The 24,552-nt window shown below is 42.2% G+C and overlaps 1 protein-coding gene across 1 annotated transcript; it reads right to left on the reverse strand.

Annotated features, from left to right (window-relative positions):
* Window positions 1-1,862: 1,862 nt before the first annotated feature.
* Window positions 1,863-13,638, reverse strand: LOC138674349 (tumor necrosis factor ligand superfamily member 6-like). The gene is made up of 4 exons (XM_069762203.1): window positions 13,426-13,638; window positions 6,427-6,466; window positions 3,959-4,000; window positions 1,863-3,339 (listed from the first exon to the last, which is right to left on the reverse strand). Exons 1-4 carry the CDS (start codon window positions 13,633-13,635, stop codon window positions 2,924-2,926), a joined length of 708 nt encoding a protein of 235 aa, XP_069618304.1. The 5' UTR covers window positions 13,636-13,638; the 3' UTR covers window positions 1,863-2,923.
* Between the last annotated feature and the right edge of the window lie 10,914 nt (window positions 13,639-24,552).

Here is a 24,552-nt window from a genome sequence, read left to right on the forward strand (position 1 = left end):
CTGAGTATTATCTGACAGAATTGCAGGGGTGTCAATACTTTTGGCCATGACTGTATGCAGAATGGGAGGAATAGAGCCAAGCAACTGCATGTGTGAAAAAGACTTGAATATACTAATAGATCACAAACAGATCATGAGTCAACAGTGTGATGCAGCAGCAAAAAAAAGCAAATACAGTTCTGGATTGCATTAGCAGAAGCATAGAGTCTAGATCACGTGAAGTCATTATCTCCTTCTACTCCTCCTTGGTCAGGCCTCACCTTGATACTGTGTCCAGTTCTGGGCACCACATTTTAAAAAAGACATTGAAAAACTGGAGCAAGTTAAGAGAAGAGCGACCAGGATGGTTAGCTGACTGCAAAGTATGTCCTACAAGGAACGGTTAAAAGATCTGGGAATGTTTAGCTGCAAAATAGAAATCTGAGAGGAGACTTAATAGCTGTCTACAAATATATCAAGGGCTGTCACACCTGTAGAGGGATCATCCTTATTCTCATTTTCACAATGAAAGACTAAAAGCAATTAGATAAAGCTGAAAGTGGGAGGATACAGATTAGATATTAGAAAAAACTTTTTGACAGTTAGGGTGATCGATGAGAGGAACAGACTGCCACAAGAGATGGTGAGTTTTTCTTCAATGGAAGTCTTCAGACACAGGCTGGACAGTCGGGTGTCTTGGACAAGTGAATGCAGCATTGAGTAGGAGGTTGGACCAGATGACCCAGGAGGTCTCTTCCAACTATAACAATCTATGATTCTTCAGAGAGGAAGAAAACATACTCTAGCAGCACTTATTTGAAGTAGCAATTCTAAAAGTCACTATCTACAGTTAAACAAATCTTGCCATATGACTTAAGATAAAAGTTTACACAGTAAAATATCGATATTTGCAGATGATACAAAACTATGTAAAGCAGTTAATACAAGAGAAGATAGTATTCTGCTACAGATGGATCTGGATAAGTTGGAAACTTGGGCTGAAAGGTGGCAGATGAGGTTTAACAATGATAAATGTAAGGTTATACACATGGGAAGAGGGAATCAATATCACCATTACACACTGAACGGGAAACCACTGGGTAAATCTGACAGGGAGAAGGACTTGGGGATCCTAGTTAATGATAAACTTACCTGGAGCAGCCAGTGCCAGGCAGCAGCTGCCAAGGCAAACAGGATCATGGGGTGCATTAAAAGAGGTCTGGATACACATGATGAGAGCATTATACTGCCTCTGTACAAATCCCTAGTTAGACCGCACATGGAGTACTGTGTCCAGTTTTGGGCACCGGTGCTCAGGAAGGATATAATGGAACTAGAGAGAGTACAAAGGAGGGCAACAAAATTAATAAAGGGGATGGGAGAACTACAATACCCAGATAGATTAGCGAAATTAGGATTATTTAGTCTAGAAAAAAGACGACTGAGGGGCGATCTAATAACCATGTATAAGTATATAAGGGGACAATACAAATATCTCGCTGAGGATCTGTTTATACCAAGGAAGGTGACGGGCACAAGGGGGCATTCTTTGCGTCTGGAGGAGAGAAGGTTTTTCCACCAACATAGAAGAGGATTCTTTACTGTTAGGGCAGTGAGAATCTGGAATTGCTTGCCTGAGGAGGTGGTGATGGCGAACTCAGTCGAGGGGTTCAAGAGAGGCCTGGATGTCTTCCTGGAGCAGAACAATATTGTATCATACAATTATTAGGTTCTGTAGAAGGACGTAGATCTGGGTATTTATTATGATGGAATATAGGCTGAACTGGATGGACAAATGTCTTTTTTCGGCCTTACTAACTATGTTACTATGTTACTAAAAGTCAAACCATAATCTCAATTTATGGACACAGAAGAGGCAGTTTGCATATTTAATTACTCAGAGGAGCATTGCAAGGCTTATAATCCTCCTCACATTGGCATGCCAAGCTAAGCATGTCACTCTCCACCAGGAAAAATGTTACCCCTTATATCCGATCTTCATAGATAATAAATACATAAAGTTTTCTGGTTACCTAAAATTGAAAATCCAAGTCATACTCATGCTTCACAGATGAAAAATGCCTCAGATGTTAAATCTTTAATCATACCTTTTCTATATTATGCAATTTTCTGCCAGAGATTTAGAAAACGTCTTTACTTGTTGCATGTGGATTGGTTTCCTTAATAACCCTGCTGTTGTCTTCAGTCAAAAACGACCGACCTTGAATTTCAATATTCTTTAAAATATTCAAGATGCGGCTCTGAAACCCGTGGCCGACCGACCCATCCTCATGTAAGTCAATCAACCACAAGTTTCAGAACCGCATCTTGAACAACCCAAAATATACCAAAGTTCAAAATCGGTCTCCCCAGACCGAAGACAACAGCAGGGTTAAAGGTGTTGTCCAGTGAAAACAAGTTATGGCCTATCTGTGTAATCAGTGATAACTTGCTGACTGGTGGGAGTCCGTAACAAATAGCAGAACGTGGCATTTTTTTCCTCGAAAACCCATGCTTGACTGCCCCGCCAATAATTTTCTATGGGGCTGCCGAGTGCTGTGCTCGGCTTTTTCCACAGCTCTATAGAGAATGAAAGGAGTAACGGTTCGGCATCTGACTTGCCAGTCCAAGTTTGTGAAAAGGATTAAAGTTTCCTGTTCTTCCGATCAGTGCAAGATCCAGCGCTTGGACCCCACGGATCAGTAAGTTATCGCCTAACTTGTGGATAAATTGTTTTCAGCAGACAATATCTTTTATGATCCCAAGGCAAATCTAAAAACAGAAGCAAATCCTGGAGATGTGAACAGAGCCTAACACAAAAAGGACAAAACAATGTACATTCATACTTAAATTAGGGATAAATAAACAATATCAAGAAATAAAAGGTCCATAATTCAGCTCCTTGCGCTTTTTTAAAGATGTGAAGTCATTATTTTTATTCTTCTCATACCATGAACATTCCAAAGAAAGTCATTGTGTCCTCTTGGACACGGATGAGATCTTTATGCGACATGTTCACAAATACTTCATCGTCCTTTGTTAACATGAAGCTGCCGCCTAGGAAGCTGCTTCCCCTCCATACCAAGGATCCTTGGGAGTCGCAGAATCTCAGAATATTCTCTATCATGGGTATGTCCACGGCTGAGCTTCTCTTCAATACCCGATGGGTGTAGCGTAAATTTTCTGTCTTTTGAGGGCATTTGGATGATCCCAATTGAAGCTTGGAATATATGAAGTATAGTCCGCTTTTTGAGCACACAAGTGACCCATTGTTATATGCGACCTGGTGAAGGAAGGCTAGACCTCTGCTATGCTCCCACTGAAGAGAAACACTAGAAGAATTGTCTCTGACAACAAGACCTGGAAGAAAGATGGTTGAGTCAATACTTTTGTACCTTTTGGTATTTATTGGTCGTATGACACAAATTTGTTGATCGTCGATGAGTGTGCTGTCGTGACACCAATTTTCCCCCCATAGAGATACTTGAACCCATCAATTCAACATATAAATCTCATTGTGAAAGCGCTGGACAGGTACTATAGTGTTCAAAACTATGGAAATACGGCCATCATGATAAGACTTATATGGAAAGATGAGACTGGTTTTGTAGAAGGCAATGAACTGAGAAAGAAAGTCCACCTTTTTTTCAAAATTTTTGCCTAATTTTAGCCAACAAAATACCATGATACCATGTCAAGATGATACTTCCGTGCAAAGTCTAAATAATACCAACACATAATGTCCAAATAACATACAAATAAAAAAAAAATATCATCAAAAACCTCAACTAAATGAGACTTTGATTTCAGGTTGTCCTCTTGATTTTTCCTGGTTGTCTACGAACCATTGTCAGATATGCCATCACTTAAAACCAGACTTGGGATCAATATTTTTCATCTTTCATATGGAAGACGGAGAAATGCATCTTATTAATCTGACATATCGGAGCAGTGATATCATCTAACCAACCGTACGTACCTGTGACATGAGCTGAGGGCATAGGGTGCACATCTCGAAAACCTGTAAGACAAAGGCAAAAGATAAAAAATATGTCAGAAAGTTTGAAGACAATCCACCTACATTCCTCCCCCAGTGACCAATTCATCATTGCGCATGCGCCACTTTTAAGCGTGAATAATTTTCAATTACTGACTTTTTTCGTTTTCCAAAAATTCATCAAAGGATTATTTTTTTTGTTTTCAAAGTGGTCTTTTGATCTCTAGTTCATTTTCTGTTTTTTTTTTTTTACGTCAATGCAGTTTTTCTACATATTTCAGATGGATTCATCAAATGCAATTTTATTTTTTATTTTTTTTAAAGGTGCAACATTTTTTGCATATTCACTGAAGACATTTTTGAAAAAATGTTGCTCTATTTTTCGGAACCTACAATTTTTTGCTCTAAAAAATGCACAAAAAACGGCAAAAATAAGGGACATTGGTAACTTTAAGAAAAATTAATGAACCGTGTGAAAAATAATTTCATGCAATAAAACACCCACTTATACCACATGACAAAAAAAAAAGAATTAATTTTGAAAAAAAAATGCAAATGATGAATCGGGGCCTTAATCTACTCAAGTCATTCTCAGCTCATACCAAATCACGAGCCACCCAACTAAACCATGGCCAGCTACGACCAATCATGATCTACTCTACCTACATCATGCTCAGTTCTCGCAAACTTTTTCAAGTTCTTCTTGCCTAAGGAGTAACGTTTCTCCTTGTGGGGAGTGACAAGCCAAGTCTGGTATGTCAGAGTGAGGAGTCTTATAAGCCATGCATTTTCATCTTGGAAGCTAAATATGCAAATTGTCTCTTCAGAAAGAAAGCCGACTAAAACTCTAGCGCCATCTATTTAAAGCAGCGACCCTAAAAGTCAATATCGACTCTTTATCGAGTCTTTCCATATGACTTAGGATAAAAGCTAAACCAGGAATACAATTTGAAGATGCAGTGTTTCGGGGTTTTGCCCCTCATCAGTGTAAAGTATGAGACCTGATTTGGCCAAGTGAGAGGCTCAGGACTGGGGTTCTAGTTCTCTTCCTCTCTGAAGAGATAATTTCAATATTTAATTTCCAGAAGGTGCATGGATGGCTTAAAAGTGTCCTCACCAGGCTTGGCCACAAGGAAAAATGTTACCCCTTAGACCCCTGTCTCTAAGAGCCACTGCCGGAGCTGAGCTTCCTCTTACGGCTCCCATTGATGCCCTGTGACATGATCTGTCACAACCATCTTTTTACTCCAAAATTTACGCTATATACTGCGATGTTATACTGATCACAGGTTCAAGTCACACTGAGAGGAATAAAAAATAAAGTAAAAAATAGAAAAAAATTAAAATAGAAAAGTTCAAATCGCCCTCATTTTCCCCCATTGAAAATTAAAAAAATAAAAAAAATAAATATATTCGGTATAGACCTGTTCATAAAAGTCCAATCTATCAAAATATAAAATTAATTAAGCTCCATAACAAAAAAAATGTAAATGACAAATTCACCTTAACCCACCTTAAAAATAATGCGATGCAAATGTTGCATATAGGCCAGAATTGGTATCAATAAAACCAAGAGATCGTCACACAAAAAACAAGCCCTCGCCCAGCTCAATAGATGGAAAAGCAAAAATGTCATGGATCTCAGAAAAAAAAACATTTTTTTTTTACAAATTTCTAAAAAAAAAATCCAAATTTGTTATCTCCGTAATTGTGCAGTCCTGGAGATTCATGACTAAGACTCATTTTTTATCAAAGAATGTACACCATAACAACAAAACACAAATAATCATGTCATTACATTATGGCTTTTTTTTCTTTTTAATTTTACCAAACTTGAAAGTTTTTCTTGTTTTCAAGTATATTGAATTTTAAGTGAATGGAGTCATTTAAAACTACTATCCGTCCCTGAAAAAAAACAAGTGCTCATACAGCTACGTAGCTGGGAAAATTAAAAACAGTTATAGCTATTGGTAAGAAGGAGAGGGAAAAAAGTGCAAAATGAAAAAAATAAGTTGTCAAAACTTACAAAATTTCGTGTTAGGGAATTTTTAAGTTAATTTGGGGAACTCCAAGATTAAGAACCTACAAAGAGCATCTTTTACTTTGGAGGACCTAGAACTTCCATGCATTATGTGTCCATCCATTCATTCCAATAGGAACGGTGCAGTACTTCTCTGCTCCTCTGGGGGAGCTGCAGGAGATTGAACACCTGTGACAAGTTACCCAGTAAATTACATCTGATTGTCGGGGGTCTCAAAAGCGGGATTATCAGCATTGACCTTTTTCCTTCCTTTTGCCAGCCCCTTATCGGTCACAATTTTGCTGGATTTGCAGAAAGCAAATTGCGTAAAATTGCATCCTGGAATGTTAGTAATATTTGAGCAGAATTTAACTCCGCTCGAATTAATTCACCAAATTCTAGTTAGACTATTTTTTCTCCTGACTTTTACCTGATCTGGAGATCATTTTCTGGGCATTATTTTCTTGAGTCTGGAAGAGATTTGTTCCAAAATGTTAGAATTAGATACAAGAATGGTAGTTTAGACCTCATTTATCCCAAGAAAACCCATGTATATATAGACACGTGGTCAAAATTGTTGGTAGCCCTCGTTTAATGACAGAAAAACCACAATGGTCACAGAAATATCTTAAATCTGACAAAAGCAATGAAAATTAAAAATCTATGAAAATGAACAAATGAAAGTCAGACAATTGCTTTTCCACCATGCTTCCACAGAATTAAAAAAAAAATAAAACTCATGAAATCGGCCTGGACAGAAATGATGGTAACCCTGAAAATAATGTGACAAAAGGGACATGTTAAATCGCGGTGTGTCCACTAACCATACAGTCTTGGAATCAGTGAGTGGCCGGTATATATGGCTACAGATACTCACTGTGCTGTGTGGTGACATGGTGGGTATCACACTCAACATGGACCAGAGGACGCGAAGGAAAGAGTTGTCTCAGGAGATTAGAAAGAAAATCCTAGACAAATATGTTAAAGGTAAAAGTTATAAGATCATCTCCAAGCAGCTTGATGTTCCTGTGACTACAGCTGCACATATTATTCAGAAATGTAAGATCCATGGGACTATAGCTGAGTCCGACCTCCCTGGACGTGGCCGCAGGAGGAACATTGATGACAAATCAAAGAGACGGATAATATGAATGGTAACAAAAGGGCCCAGAAAAACTTCTAAACAGATTAAAGGTGAACTTCAAGCTCAAGGAACATCAGTGTCAGATCGTACAATCCATCGTTGTATGAGCCAAAGTGGACTTCTTGAGAAGACACCATTATTGAAAAAAATCATAAAAAAAGCCCCACTGGAATATACCAATCTACATGTTGACAAGCCACAAAGCTTCTGGGAGAATGTCCTATGGACAGATGAGACAAAAATGGATTTTTTTTGGCAAGGCACATCAGCTCTATGTTCACAGATGGAAAAATAAAGCATATCAAGAAAAGAACACTGTCCCTACTGTGAAACATGGAGGAGGCTCTGTTATGTTCTGAGGCTGCCTTGCTGCATCTGGCACAATGTGTCTTGAATCTGTGCAGGCCACAATGAAATCTCAAGATTGTCAAAGGATTCTAGAGAGACATGTGCTGCCCAGTGTCAGAAAGCTTGGTCTCAGTCGCAGGTCATAGGTCTTGCAACAGGATAATGACCCAAAACACACAGCTAAAAACACCCAAGCATGGCTAAGAGGAAAACATTGGACTATTCTGAAGTGACCTTCTATGAGCCCCGACCTGAATCCTATTGAGCATCTTTGGAAAGAGCTGAACCATGCCGTCTGGAAAAGGTAACCTTCAAACACGAGACAACACGAGCAGTTTGCTCTCGAGGAGTGGCCAAAATACCTGTCGAGAGGTGCAGAAGTCTCATTGACAGCTACCGGAATCGTGTGATTGCAGTGATTGCCTCAAAAGGTTGTGCAACAAAATATTAAGTTAAGGGTCCCATCATTTCTGTCCAGGCCTATCTCATCAGTTTTATGTTTTTTTCTAATTCTGTGGAAGCATGGTGGAAAAGCAATGTCTGATTTTCTTTTGTTCATTTTCATAGATCTTTTATTTATTATTACTTTTGTCAGATTCAAGTTATTTCTGTGACCATTGTGGGTTTTTCTGTCATTAAACGAAGGGGACCAACAGTTTTGACCACGTGTGTAAGAGACCTTGCAATGTCCCTAAAGATGTGGTCTAGATGTGATGCAGGCCTGTGATCCCTGTGCTAAAAAAAATATATATTTCACTTCATTTTTTTAATTGAAAAATAATGAGTACCTCTGACTCTGGAACTCCTTTTCTTTTTTTTACTGTGCCCGTCTGTTCCAAAGTTATGTCCTCCAGGAATGAGGGTGCAAATTTTTCCTTCAACTAACTGGGCGTGTGCCAGAGAACTTCCCTGTGGGTGTGTCAGTATTTTGATTGGCTACTGTCAGAGGAGAAAACGTTAACACCCACAGAGAAGATCTCTGGTACACGCCCAGGTAATTGAAGGGGAAATTTGCATCTTTGTTCCTGGAGGACATAACTTTGGAACGGAGGGACACAGACAAAAAAGAAAAACTGTTCCAGAATCAGTGGCACAGTGGCAACAGGAGAGGTAATCAGTTTAAATTTAAAAAATCTAATGAAAACTCATCTTTAAAGGCCTGACTTTTAGACCTCAGAGCTTCCTGTATATTCTAAATGAGCAAACAGTAATGCAGTGAAATACTCAAATATTTTTAGATGTAAAAAATGCATCTATATAATGTGCGCGCACACACAAAATGTTCTCTGGTGGAAAAAAATATCAAAAAGTCTATAAAGCGATGTCAAATTATTGGCGTTTTATAAGTGAGTAAAATAAATAAACACATATTTTTGAATATTAAAATAAAAAAAAATGTATTTAATAAAACTGAACAAAATAAAAAAAAATAATTTATATCCCTCTAACCTTAACAATTCAGATATAAAATACCCCACATCCCTTCAAAAAATCAATACAAAAAAAAAGCTGAAATGGCAGAAAATTACCTTAAACTTTAACTGTTAGGCTATGTGCCCATGTTGCGTTTTTTAAGCGTTTTTTCCCCCTTTTTTCCCCTGCAGAAACGCTTAAAAAACTCTTACAAAACGCATCCCATTATTTTTAATGGCATTCCGCAATTGTTGCGCCAGTGCTGCGTTTTTTTCTGCAGCGGAAACGCATCGTGGAAAAAAAACCGCAGCATGTTCATTAATTTTGTGGAATTGTGGCGATTTCGCAGCTATAGAACTATATAGTGGGACGCATGAAAAAATGCACGGAAAAAAAATATGCGCTATAAATGCAAAAATAATGCGAAAAAAAAAACGGTAGGAAAAACGTGAGCCGATTTTCCTGGCAAGGAAGTCCGGTTTTGATGAGGAAAAGTCTGCTTAGATTCTGCGACGTGGGCACATAGCCTAAGTGAGAACAATAGAAAAATATGTTATGGTTCAGGGATGACAGGGAGACAAAAAAAGTGAAAATGAGATGTGTCCTATGGGCCAAAATGAGCATTAAAGGGATTCTGTCACCAGTTGTATGGCATAGCAGCTAACAATATCGCCTTATTAAGCATCTGCTATCCATTCCCTACATCATTATAGAACCCCCGACTCCCCTTGTATACTCACAAACACATTTTTTAATGTGTCCCACGCTGTATGTTAATTTCTCAGTCCGGTCCGATGGGCGTGGTTTTGGGTCTCTACATCACGCCCATCGGCTGTTGGTCGCCATCCTACTTCATCGATAACGCCTCTTGTTCCGTGCGACAACTCGCGCCTGCTCAGAAACATAGCCTTTTGCGCCTGCGCAGTATGTTTGGCCCAACTGTGGACAAAGCCTAAAAACATAAGTGCACATGCGCTGGCAAACGTAGTTCGCTTACATGAGCAGGAAGTATGTGTCGGCGCATGTGCACTTATGTTTTTCGGCTTTGCCCACAGTTGGGCAAAGCAATACTGCGCAGGCGCAAAAGGCTATGCTTCTGAGCAGGTGCGACTTGTCGCACAGAACAAGAGGCGTTATCCATGAAGTAGGATGGCGACCAACAGCCGATGGGCGTGATGTAGAGACCCGAAGCCACGCCCATCGGACCGGACTGAGAAATTAACATACATCGCGTGACACATTAAAAAACATGTTTGTGAGTATACAAGGGGAGTCGGGGGTTCTATAATGATGTAGGGAATGGATGGCAGATGCTTAATAAGGCGATATTTTTAGCTGCTATGCCATAAAACTGATGACAGATTCCCTTTAATTGATCAAAAATTTTACGATAATAGCTATTATTGTGAACATGGTTGAATCTTTTCCATTGGTGGCTTAGACTGAAAATACATGGTGATTTTGGCATTAACATAAGACACAGGCCAAAGAAATAAATAATGTAAAAAAATGTAACCATGCTAGAACCTTTAATCTACCACATACTGAGCGGTCACATGGTGCCCACGCCAGAGGTTGATGCCTGGAGATCGGTATCGGGCACTGTACAGAAGGTAGAGGATGCAGTGCCATCTGGGAGGTGAGTATGCAGCAGGTATTTTTGTTTTCTGACACTATCCATTAAGATTAACTTGTATAGTATTGAGAAAACCCTGAGGCACTTTATCAGTTCGGAGATGTACTCATACAGTCAAGGCCGAAAGTGTTGGCACCCTTGAAATTGTCCCAGAAAATGAAGTATTTCTCCGAGAAAATTATTGCAATTGCACTTTTTATATGCATGTCTATTTCCTTTGTCTGTACTGGAACAACAACAAAAATGAAAAAAAGGCAAACTGGACATGGTAATCTGGTAATCTTCAGATTTATTGATGCCTTGTACACATTAAGGCACACAGTACCAGAGGCAGCAAAACAACCCCAAACCATCTTTGAACCTCCACCATATTTGACTGTAGGTACTGTGCTCTTTTCTTTGTAGGCCTCATTCTGTTTTTAGTAAACTGTAGAATGATGTGCTTTACCAACAAGCTCTATCTTGGTCTCATCTGTCCACAAGACGCTTTCCCAGAAGGATTTAGTCTTATTCACATACATTTTGGCAAACCGCATTCTATTTTTCAGTGATTTTCATATTGCTCCCATCTGTTACTTGCCACAGGAGAGTTTGAACGAGCATCACATGCTGCAAACAAAATTGTTTACCCACAATTTTTGAAAGGTGCCAACAATTTTGTCAATACCATTTTTAGGGTTTTGTGTCCAATTTAGTTTTTGTGTTGTTCCAGTGCACACATACAGTGGGGCAAAAAAGTATTTAGTCAGTCAGCAATAGTGCAAGTTCCACCACTTAAAAAGATGAGAGGCGTCTGTAATTTACATCATAGGTAGACCTCAACTATGGGAGACAAACTGAGAAAAAAAAATCCAGAAAATCACATTGTCTGTTTTTTTAACATTTTATTTGCATATTATGGTGGAAAATAAGTATTTGGTCAGAAACAAAATTTCATCTCAATACTTTCTAATATATCCTTTGTGGGCAATGACAGAGGTCAAACGTTTTCTGTAAGTCTTCACAAGGTTGCCACACACTGTTGTTGGTATGTTGGCCCATTCCTCCATGCAGATCTCCTCTAGAGCAGTGATGTTTTTGGCTTTTCGCTTGGCAACACGGACTTTTAACTCCCTCCAAAGGTTTTCTATAGGGTTGAGATCTGGAGACTGGCTAGGCCACTCCAGGACCTTGAAATGCTTCTTACGAAGCCACTCCTTCGTTGCCCTGGCGGTGTGCTTTGGATCATTGTCATGTTGAAAGACCCAGCCACGTTTCATCTTCAATGCCCTTGCTGATGGAAGGAGGTTTGCACTCAAAATCTCACGATACATGGCCCCATTCATTCTTTCATATACCCGGATCAGTCGTCCTGGCCCCTTTGCAGAGAAACAGCCCCAAAGCATGATGTTTCCACCACCATGCTTTACAGTAGGTATGGTGTTTGATGGATGCAACTCAGTATTCTTTTTCCTCCAAACACGACAAGTTGTGTTTCTACCAAACAGTTCCAGTTTGGTTTCATCAGACCATAGGACATTCTCCCAAAACTCCTCTGGATCATCCAAATGCTCTCTAGCAAACTTCAGACGGGCCCAGACATGTACTGGCTTAAGCAGTGGGACACGTCTGGCACTGCAGGATCTGAGTCCATGGTGGCGTAGTGTGTTACTTATGGTAGGCCTTGTTACATTGGTCCCAGCTCTCTGCAGTTCATTCACTAGGTCCCCCCGCGTGGTTCTGGGATTTTTGCTCACCGTTCTTGTGATCATTCTGACCCCACGGGGTGGGATTTTGCATGGAGCCCCAGATCGAGGGAGATTATCAGTGGTCTTGTATGTCTTCCATTTTCTAATTATTGCTCCCACTGTTGATTTCTTCACTCCAAGCTGGTTGGCTATTGCAAATTCAGTCTTCCCAGCCTGGTGCAGGGCTACAATTTTGTTTCTGGTGTCCTTTGACAGCTCTTTGGTCTTCACCATAGTGGAGTTTGGAGTCGGACTGTTTGAGGGTGTGCACAGGTGTCTTTTTATACTGATAACAAGTTTAAACAGGTGCCATTACTACAGGTAATGAGTGGAGGAAAGAGGAGACTCTTAAAGAAGAAGTTACAGGTCTGTGAGAGCCAGAAATCTTGATTGTTTGTTTCTGACCAAATACTTATTTTCCACCATAATATGCAAATAAAATGTTAAAAAAACAGACAATGTGATTTTCTGGATTTTTTTTTCACAGTTTGTCTCCCATAGTTGAGGTCTACCTATGATGTAAATTACAGACGCCTCTCATCTTTTTAAGTGGTGGAACTTGCACTATTGCTGACTGACTAAATACTTTTTTGCCCCACTGTATAAGATAAACACGTGTATAACAAAACATGCGTAATTGCAATAATTTCCTGCAAGAAATACTTAATTTTCTGGAAAAAATCAAGGGTGCTAACACTCTTGGCAATGACTGTATATTAATGAGTCCATCAATAAATCCGAGGCCTGGATGCACCTGGGACCTCTGCACCCCCTATAGTTACATCTTTGTAATAGACATGGAAACTTACGAGATGCAGATAATGAAAATGTAAAAAGTCACACAACGGAAGTGCAAAAACAAAACAGTAACACACAGAAATGCTAAACTTACTACTGATAAATTAGAGTTGGTGTATCTAATCCTACATATAGACCTGGACTGAAGTATCTAAGTCTATCACACCGCCTGCCAAGTCAGGGCATCTAAACCTATCATGCTGAGATGCAGTATCTAATCTTGACATGTGTATTGCTATCTGCTGAGCTGTTGTATCTAATTCAATCTAAGTCCATCCTGTGAGATACTATCTCTGGATACCAGGTCATCATTCTAAGTCTAGACCCCTTGCATGGACCCCACAGTGCGGTAGGAGCACTCACCATGTTCCAAGCTGCACCTAAGCTGGACTCCACCTTCAATAAAAAGTAGATTTCAGACGCGGCTCCACACAACGCCAGCACGGAGAATAAGAGCAGCACCAGCTGAATCAGCAGAATTCCCCTTCCAGCCTTCCTCTTCACCAGCGGAGGCTGATGGACATGGTCTTCCACTGTGAAGATGGACATTGGAGGTCTTCCATAGCTGTCCATTACTACCAGTGCACTATGGGCTTTTGTAGTAAGGAGATAGAAGTGACACAGATCTCTGACATGCGGGGGAGGAGATAACAGGGGAGTTTCAGATCTACGACCACAAAGAGGGAAATTCAATCAGATACATCCGACACACGAACTGCACAGTCACACATGACATTAAACATCAGCGAAAGCTGAAACTTTACAGATGTGTAATGGTATCTGAGGAACCCATGTTGCTGGATAAAAAACATACCGTTTGACCATCTACTATATAATTGTCTAAGGGTCACTTCCGTCTTTCTGTCTGTCTGTCTGTCACGGATATTCATTGGTCGCGGCCTCTGTCTGTCATGGAAATCCAAGTCGCTGATTGGTCGCGGCAAAACAGCCACGACCAATCAGCGACGGGCACAGTCCGGAAGAAAATGGCCGCTCCATACTCCCCGCAGTCACTGCCCTGCGCCCGTATCCTCCCCTCCAGTCACCGCTCACACAGAGTTAATGCCGGCGGTAATGGACCACGTTATGCCGTGGGTAATGCACTCTGTTACCGCCAAAAAACCTGCTATACTCACCCTCCGTAGTCCGCCGAGCCGCTCGCGCCTGCCGCCATCTTCCGTTCCCAGCGATGCATTGCGAAATTACCCAGATGACTTAGCGGTCTCGCGAGACCGCTAAGTCATCTGGGTAATTTTGCAATGCATCCTGGGAACGGAAGATGGCGGCAGCCGCGCGCATCGGGACAGCTTTGCTGGATTGGATCCCGGCGGGTGAGTATAGAACTATTTTTTTTTTTTTTAACAGTGATATGGTGCCCACACTGCTATATTCTACGTGGGCTGTATTATATACCGCGTGGCTCTGTGCTGTATACTACCTGGCCAGTGTTACATACTATGTAGGCTGTGTTATGTACTGCGTTGGCTGTGCTAGATATTACGTGGCCAGTGTTATATACTGTGTGGGCAGTGTTATATTCTACATGACTGGACAATATACTATGTGGCTCTGTGCTGTATACTACATCACTGTGCAATATACTACGTAGCTGGGCAATATACTATGTGGCTGGGCAATATACTATGTGGCTGGGCAATATACTATGTGGCTGGGCAATATACTATGTGGCTGGGCAATATACTATGTGGCTGGGCAATATACTACGTGGCTGGGCAATATACGTCGCTGAGCAATATACTACGTGGCTGGGCAATATACTACGTGACTGGGCAATATACTACGTAGCTGCGCAATATACTACGTGACTGGGCAATATACTATGTGGGCTGTGCAATATACTACGTGGACATGCCGATGTGTTAGAATCGGGCCACCATCTAGTACAGATATAAATACCTACATACAAATCTTGTGAACCTCAGGGTAAGACAAAAATAGGAACAGAAAACATACACAATTAAAATAAGACACAAAACAACAACACAAAGTAGAACTTTACAAAAAGAAATAGATATGAAGACAATGGAGCTCCAGTCACGACTTTGAGGACCATCAAAATATTCACTGCCAAATATTATTCGACTTCATGAACTTCAACTCAAAGAAATCTTCCATTTTCTTCAGTTTTTCTGCCTGACCTTGTGATGGGAGAAGATAGCATAGCTCTATATGCGGCGCCCCAGGGTCCTGGTCGCCACAGTAGCATTGCTTTCCTCACGGGGAGAGTGATGTTACGTTTGGAAGCGATGAAGGATATCTTTTATCAGGTAATCACCATACACACAACATGTTCACACTCCAGGCCACAAGGGGGAGCTTTTGATCCTATTTCTAGGTGACTCCCCTATATATATATTGTGGTTTGGAGAGAAAGAGAGGTCAGATTGTCAGAGAGACAGAAGAGAGCAGACCGACATAGAGTGTCAGAAGGTCTGAAGTGGCCGTGTAGTCTGAAGTACTACAGCTCCTAAAGAAAGAGACATACACAAGGAAAGAACATCCTTCAGTGAGCGTGCAGGAGAGCGAAGCACAGGAGAGGAGATATCAGGGTAGACCATCTACGAGCAGGCTGCCTCCCTCTGAGGCGCAGATAACCAGTAGCCGGACCACCGAGGTTGTAAGGGACTCTAGGACTTACATCAGAACCCGGCAGGACAGCTGAACTGCAAGAGTTACCTTTCCGCCACACACACCTGAAGACACAGTACCACATAGAGCCCGGGGCGTGATAGAGTCCCTGTAAAAAGGCTTGAGTTACCTGTCATGCAGGTATTGTCCTATCCTATATGGAGGACAGAGAGAAGAACTGTGAGGGCATAGGCAGTAAGGGACTACAACACTACCGCGCTAGAGGAAGGCTTTTAACTCCACCTGGTAAAGGGGACTCTGGATTCGCTTCCAAGCCGGCCGGACCCTGCCTGCCCTGTGATCTGGTGCCCTGGACTGTGGCTGCCTGAAGCTTCAGTAAACCAGGTAAAGAGACTGCAAACCTGTGTCCTCATTCTTTACTGCGCCATTCACCATCTTCCATCTACACACCGGGAGCCCTGGGGATACACTTCACCTGTGGGAAGGGATACCATCTAGCTGTTATAACAGCATCCCAGAGGACCCATTAAAGCAGCGTGGGACCCACTGACCGAATACCACAGGTGGCGTCACAAACATAAACTTTATTCAATTTCCCCTTTTTACATGGGCGCCCAGGGCCACGGACCGGGTCGCCACCGTGACATCACCCTGAGAACACCGGACTCGGTACCGGGTAGCCCACGGCCCTGGCAGGCGACTCATATACATCCACAAGACACTTGCAGAAATTTTAGATTAGAATGTCAAAATCAAGACCATCGAATCTTGAGAATGTTTTGTGAATTGATGAGTCTACATCTGAGATATCTGGATCTCAGGCAGTGTGTTCACCACAAAGGCATTGAAAGACTCTTTAAGACCCCACCTTGCTTTACTAATGGTCAGAGGCTTGGCTGGGTGAGAGGTCTTTGACATGAGTCTTGGAAGAGGAAATTTATGTTTGCTATTCACCAAGCCATTCAGTAGGGACTAATGAGACTACATCTGAAAACAAGAGCAATGGGAGACTCTTGAAAAGACACAGCACTCTTGACCAAAGGTTACAGACCTGGCTGGATGAGATGGTATAGGACATATCTGTGGGGATTCATGTTTATTCTTCAATCAGCCAAGCAGTAGAACATTTGACATGTGTCATCAAGTGAGGAGAAGGTCATATCCAGTAATGAGTCTACATTTGAGACATCTTAAATTAACAGTAGACAGTTTGCTAACTATGAGAACAATGGGAGACTCTTGAAAAGATCTTCTATGTATGATCAAACCTGAAGACTTAGCTTTTGCAAAAGTGTTGGGGAATTACTGTTTGTTCTTCACGCATCCAACCAGTAGAACCTTAAATATGGGTCATTGAATATGAAGAATGTTATAGGGACTGACGAGTTTACGTGTGATATCTCTAAAATTAACAGAAGGCAGGCTGTTAACTACAAGAACAATGGTAGACTCTTGAAAAGACCTATCACGCTTGGTTAAAGTTTGGAAACTTGGCTAGAGTCTTGGGGGGACATGGGTCAAAAGGGGATTCATGTTTCTCCTTCAATCAGCCAACAAGTAAAACCTTTCACACGTGTCATCAAATCAGGAGAAGGTCGTATCCACTAATGAGTTTATATCTGAGATCTCTGGAATAAATAGTATACAGTTTGCTCACTCCAAGAACAATAGTAGACTCTTAAAAAGACCTTTTATGAATAAACAAAGGGTGGATACTTGGCTGGCTGGGCTGCTTTTGACATAGGTCTTGGGGAATTCCTGTTTGTATTTCACCTATCCAACCAGTAGAACTTTTGACTTGGGTCTACTGGAGCACTAGATCTGTGCAAAAGACCTCCCACCCTTGTTCTAAACTAACAAAGGGAAAGAGCAATGTAGCAGTCTACAGATAACTGTCTTTCCATTGAAGGAGACTGGTCTGGCAGATATCCTTAGACATCTTGCATGACTAGTGTAGTGCAGCAGGGTTGGTGCAGTGTGACAGACAGATAGGGACCACAAAAAGTTCAACGTAAAAACAGTGTCTTTATTGGCAGACTCACATAAAGGCACAGGCACAGTCCGTGTTCCTCGCAAATGGCAAACATTAAAAAGAGCAACAACATGTCCCAATCCCTTCTATCCTCAGAAACTGCCCACTTCAACAGGGACTTGAGGGTTTTGTTAAAGCGCTCGATTAATCTGTCGGTCTGGGGGATGTACATCGACGTGCGCAAATGCTTTATCTTGAGGAGCTTGCACAGTTCCTTCGTCACCTTGGACATAAAAGGAGTACCCTGATCAGTAAGGATCTCCTTCGGTAGTCCAAGGTGACAGAACATGGCAAACAGCTCCCGGGAGATCAGCTTAGCCAAGGTGTGCTGAAGCGGGATGGCCTCTGGGTACCAGTTGGCTTAGTCTTCGACCACTAATATGTGTTGGCGGCCCGGGGCAGGATTTTACTATGAGCCCTACCAGTTCCATTGCAATCCACTCAAAAGGTATCTCTATAATTGTAGAGGTACCTACGGACTCCGGTAGTTTGCGGTTGTTGAAGTTAGTTCGCACTCAGGACACGTTTCACAGAACCTCTGCACCTCTGTGTAGACCCCAGGCCAAAAAAATGATGCAATATGCACTCCTGCATCTTTTTGGTCCCAAAGTGCTGTACCAGAGTGTGGGTGTGAGCCATTTCTAGCACGCCTGATGTCATGGTTGGGGCACTTCCAGTTTTTCTACCACTTTGTCCCGGATTTTATCAACCCTATAGAGTAACTCGTGGTTGATCGCCATGTGTGGGAACACTGACTCCACACCCGGTTGCTGAACCACCCCATTTACCTCGATTATCCTTTCCCGTGCCGGTGTCAGTGTGGGATCCGGTAGCTGGGCTGTTCCTGGGGCACTTCCAGCTCGGGGATTGTCAGGTTCTCCTCGACCTCTCCTGCCGTCACCTCTAGAGGAAACATTTTGGATTCACACTCTTTCCCTATGGGGTTGACTGTTAGGAATAGGTAATTCAGAACCACAATAGACCTTGAAGTTCAGAGCACACAAGTGACCTGACAAAAACCACAAAACATAGGACGAGCTCTGAGACGTGGAAACTCTGCTGACCGCAATCCCTAAACCTATCAAACCACACTAGAGGTAGCCGTGGATTGCGCCTAACGCTCCCTATGCAACTCGGCACAGCCTGAGAAACTAGCTAGTCCTGAAGATAGAAAAATAAGCCTACCTTGCCTCAGAGAAATTCCCCAAAGGGAAAGGCAGCCCCCCACATATAATGATTGTGAGTTAAGATGAAAATACAAACACAGAGATGAAATAGATTTAGCAAAGTGAGGCCCGACTTACTGAATAGACCGAGGATAGGAAAGATAGCTTTGCGGTCAACACAAAAACCTACAAACAACCACGCAGAGGGGCAAAAAGACCCTCCGCACCGACTAACGGTACGGAGGTGCTCCCTCTGCGTCTCAGAGCTTCCAGCAAGCAAGAAAAACCAAAAAAGCAAGCTGGACAGAAAATATAGCAACAAAAGTAACACAAGCAGAACTTAGCTTATGCTGAGCAGACAGGCCACAGGAACGATCCAGGAGGAAGCAAGACCAATACTAGAAAATTGACTGGAGGCCAGGATCAAAGCACTAGGTGGAGTTAAATAGAGCAGCACCTAACGACTTAACCTCATTACCTGAGGAAGGAAACTCAGAAGCCGCAGTACCACTCGTGACCACAGGAGGGAGCTTGATCACAGAACTCACAACAGTTGACCCCAACGGCAGGAATCCCTGTGTCAGGATCTTCAGGCTCTGCACCCAGAAAAATATTTGTCCCTGGAGGGTTAATTTCATTTTTTGACAGAGACCAGAAGAGGGGCAAATCACTCCCCAGGGCAGCCTCCTAAGGAAGGGTCTTCATTACCCAACCACATGTTTAATCTCCCTGCAGGGCATAACAAATGAAACCTCCACTGTCAGGTACTCGTAGAGTTCACCATGAATACAAACAACACCCACATTTTTCCCAGTTGGTTCTAAGGCCAAGATTGGCTCATGCACAAGTGTCACTAGACTCCCAGGAGGGCCTCAGCCTGGTGTCTGTTAACGCGCACCAGGCACAGATGTGGTTCAACCACTGGGATGAATGCATCCGCAGTGAAAATGTCCTGGGCATACATCGACATACAGTGAGTATACCTGCAGTCCATAGGTTCAGCTGTCAGGGGGAACTTGGCAGCCACACGTCCTGGCCCATTAGGATAGAGCACATATTCATTACTTTAATGAGCGGTACCAGTGACCGCTGAACACAGGAACAAGCTGCTGGCGCTCGTCGGAGACCATCAGAGAAGCAGGGACGTGCAAACCGTACCAGGAGGATGGGTATAACGGGGAGGGTGAGCCATGCAATATTCACCTTTCCCCGTTCCACCGCCACGCTGTGTCTAACGGGTCCTCTGGCTGTGACATTCAGGTCAGAGGGCGCGATAACGTGTTTAGTGCGCACCCTCTGCCTGAACAGTCGCTGCAGAGACCCGGAAGACACAGCGGCGCGCCGTGGTGGAACAGGGACAGGTGAATATCGCAAGTGCCGGTGTCACCGTCTGCTCAGGACAACAATGTACAGCATGGAAAGAAGCTAGTTACAGAGGAGGCAGAATATCACAGGAAAGTAGGGATCCCTGCAGCGAGGAGAGAAAAGCCTAGAAGTCAGGGAAAAGTACGGTCCAGTGGAAAAAGGGACCTTGGGAAAAGGTAGCGCCCTGTTGTGAGTGCTAAAAACAGGAAGCTTCGTCTCAATGGCTGGCCCCTGGGACTGCCTTAGCTTGCATGTCTTGTGGCTGTTAGGCAGAGTGAACACATGCGGGGATTCCATAACAGACAGGCAATCCCTTCATGTGATGAGGGTGTCTAAAAACCACAAATCATGCAGCTGCAGGAACTAGAACATAATATACGAGCACGCCCAAAATACTCGGATAACACCCTAGTAATGTCGGATAAGACGTTATCCGAGCACGTTCACCCATCCCTAATAACCTGTAATCCCCTGTTCACCAGTTTGGCTCTATATAAAATGGACATTGCTTATAAGGACTAGTCTGGCTTATTGAGTGAAGCGGTTAACCTGAGCGGGACTGCACTAAATGCTATGGAACCGACAATGGCAGCAGATCCAGGTACAATGCTGCACACACCCCCAACAACAAAAAAATTCTCAGTAGCTTACATCGACGTGGAAATGGTGGACAACTCACACAACCAGTTTACAAGTCTCCCAGGGTGTATCGGAGTCCCTCTTCCTTCTGATTTTTGGCAGTTCTTGCATTGTCCGCATAGGCTTTGGGAGTTTCAGAGTCCCTCTTTCATACATTCAGCAGGATGTATCTGACCATGTTTCACACACCACATGCCCAGATACGGTGGTAAAATGTTAAAATTAAATTTACCAGTCAATATTTTTTTTCACTATTGAAAGCAATGAGAAAATGCCAGAAAGCAGCAAAAATGTGTGAACATAGCCTAAGGGGTGAAGGAGGGTTTTTTTACCTCTTTTTTTTTAAATTACCTTATATGCGAATCATTATACAGGAAAGAATGTTCCCAAATATTTTTTCAGTAAAATCCATTTTATCTTCGGTTTTTGATGTTTTATTGTCAATCCATAAAAAGTGGTGTAATACTCTGAACTAGGAGTCAGAGATGCATCCAGGGGTCTTCCCCACTCAGTTCTCGTTCCATTTCAGCACAGTTTCCCCTCCATATTAGTGATTTTCTGGCCCCTCAGCTCTTTCTGGGAGGGTCTGCCGGAAAAATGCTCGAGTTTCCCATTCACTTCCATTATACTCGTTACTCCAGTTGAGCCTGTCCAAGAGTCCGACCTAAAAAGAGGACCTTATCTTCACTTTTGTCTCAGGCCCTATAATATCTGGGCTCTGGTAATGGGGACTTTGTGTAGAGATGTGAGAAAATTTGGAGACATTGATGGAAAGGTGAAGATCCCAAGATCTACAGTACATGCACTGGATTTTGCAGTGGCAAGATGTAGCCGGGAGAAATCTTCTTGTCGGTCTGGGCCGGTTAGAGGATAAAAGACAATGAATGACTCCAGATTCACCGGAGTTTTCTATTCTGGAAGCACTTATATGGTCTGCTGGTAAATACCATTATACGGTCATGGTGTGGTGGTAGTATTCATACATTGAATTTTTGATAGACCATAGTAATACTACTCAAACCCATATATCCAAACAACAAGGTGGTGGTGGGGGCTCCAGTCCAGAATTTGCCATAGTATTCTAGTTACCCTGATTATGCCCCTGTGTGTATAAATAGGGCTGTTTCTATATGATCGCTGAATAATATATAATGTGACGAGAACTTCTGATTACATTGTAAGTAATAATGAGTTATCAGATCAGGAAGTGGTGCACAGAGGAGAGTGTTTGTGGTTCTTGCCTAGCTGCATGTATATATATATACCGCTCTATACGTGCTTCATCTCACCACATTTCTACAATTATGCTAGCAAATAAAACACTGTGGTGACCTTTTCACCACACCGTGAAGATCAGTGTATGAAGGGCTACAAGAAGGAGTGAGGTCTACACAAGCATCAATGCCCAAGGGCAGAGGGGTCACTAATGGGCAAGTCTATATCATGCCAAAAAGAATAAATTAAGAGATAGGTATTCAGAAATAGCCAGGCAACTACAATACGTACACAAGTAATACACACATTGACAGTGTCGTAACGAAGTTCTAGGATGTATTAAGGGAAGCATAGGGTCTAGATCGCGTGAAGTAAGTATCCCCCTCTACTTCTCCTTAGTCAGGCCTGGGATACTGTGTCTAGTTCTGGGCACCACATGATAAAAAAGACATCAAGAAACTGGAGCAAGTTCAGAGAAGAGCGACCAGGATGGTGAGCTGACTGCAACGTATGTCCTACGAGGAACGGTTAAAGGATCTGGGAATGTTTACCTTGCAAAAAAGAAGGCTGAGAAGAGACTTAATAGCTGTCTTCAAATATCTGAAGGGACATCACAGTGTAGAGGGATCATCTTTATTATCAGGACAATAGGCAAGCAGCTTGGCGAGAAGGCAACAACTTTTGGCACAGTTATTAGAAAATGGAAGAAACATAAGATGACTTTCAGTCTTCCTAGGTCTGGGGCTCCATGCAAGATCTCACCTCGTGAGATGATTCTGAGAAAGATCAGGAATCAGTCCAGAACTACACAGGAGGGCCTGGTCAATGACCTGAAGAGAGCTGGGACCACAGTCTCAAACATTACCGTTAGTAACACACTAAGCAGGCATGGATTAAAATCCTGCAGGGCACACAAAGTCAATCTGATCATGCCAGCACATGTATAGGCCCATTTGAAGTTCGCCAATGACCATTTTGATGATCTAGAGGAGGCACGGGAGAAGATCATGTGGTCAGATGAGACCAAAATAGAACTTTTTGGTATAAACACCACTTGCCGTGTTTGGAGGAAGAAGAAGGATGAGTACAACCCCAAGCACACCGTCCCAACTGTGAAGCATGGTGGGGGAATCTTCATACTTTGGGGGTGATTTTCTGCAAAGGGGACAGGATAACTGCACTGTATTGAAGGGAGGATGGATGGGGTAATATATCACAAGATTTTGGCCAACGACCTCCTTCCCTAAGTAAGAGCATTGAAGATGGGTCTTGGCTGGATCTTCCAGCATGACAATGACCTGAAACACACAGCCAGGGCAACTAAGGAGGGGCTCAGTATGAAGCATTTCAAGGTCCTGGAGTGGCCTAGTCAGTCTGCAGACCTGAACTCAATAGAAAATCTTTGGATGGAGCTGAAACGCAACGTCGCCCAGCAACAGTCCCGAAAACCTGAACGATCTGGAGAAGATCTGTATGGAGGAGTCAGGAAAAATCCCTGCTGTGGTGTGTGCAAACGTTGTCAAGAACTAGAGGAAATGTCTGATCTCTATTAATTGCAAACCAAGGTTTCTGCACCAAATATTAAGTTCTGTTCCAATGTATCAAAAACTTATTTCATGCAATAAATGCATATTAATTATGTAAAAATCAACAATGTGATTTTCTGGATTATTTTTTTAAATTCTGTCTCTCACAGGTGAAATGCACCTAAAGTAAAAAATTACAGACCTCTCCATTCTTTGTAGGTGGGAAAACACTTATTTTTCCCACTCTATGTCTTACACACTGGTATATATGTTCCCCTTCCTAGCCCCATCCTGGTATATATATATCCCCCATCCTGGTATGTATGGTCCCCATCCTGGGTCCAATCCTGGTAAATATTTCTCCCATCCTGGTATATGTCCCCAGTTCCGCCTCTGTTTTTTAACCCCTTAGTGACAGAGCCAATTTGGTACTTAATGACCGAGCCAATTTTTGCAATTCTGACCACTGTCACTTTATGAGGTTATAACTCTGGAACGCTTCAACGGATCCCGCTGATTCTGAGATTGTTTTTTCGTGACATATTGTACTTCATGTTAGTGGTAACATTTCTTCGATATTACTTGCGATTATTTATGAAAAAAACGGAAATATGGCGAAAATTTTTAAAATTTTGCAATTTTCAAACTTTGTATTTTTATGCCCTTAAATCAGAGAGATATGTCATGAAAAATAGTTAATAAATAACATTTCCCACATGTCTACTTTACATCAGCACAATTTTGGAAACAAACTTTTTTTTGTTAGGGAGTTATAAGGGTTAAAAGTTGACCAGCAATTTCTCATTTTTACAACACCATTTTTTTTAGGGACCACATCACATTTGAAGTCATTTTGAGGGGTCTATATGATAGAAAATAATGAAGTGTGACACCATTCTAAAAACTACACCCCTCAAGGTTCTCAAAACCACATTCA

The sequence above is a fragment of the Ranitomeya imitator genome, chromosome 4 (genome assembly GCF_032444005.1).
Source record: "Ranitomeya imitator isolate aRanImi1 chromosome 4, aRanImi1.pri, whole genome shotgun sequence".
NCBI lineage: Eukaryota > Metazoa > Chordata > Amphibia > Anura > Dendrobatidae > Ranitomeya > Ranitomeya imitator.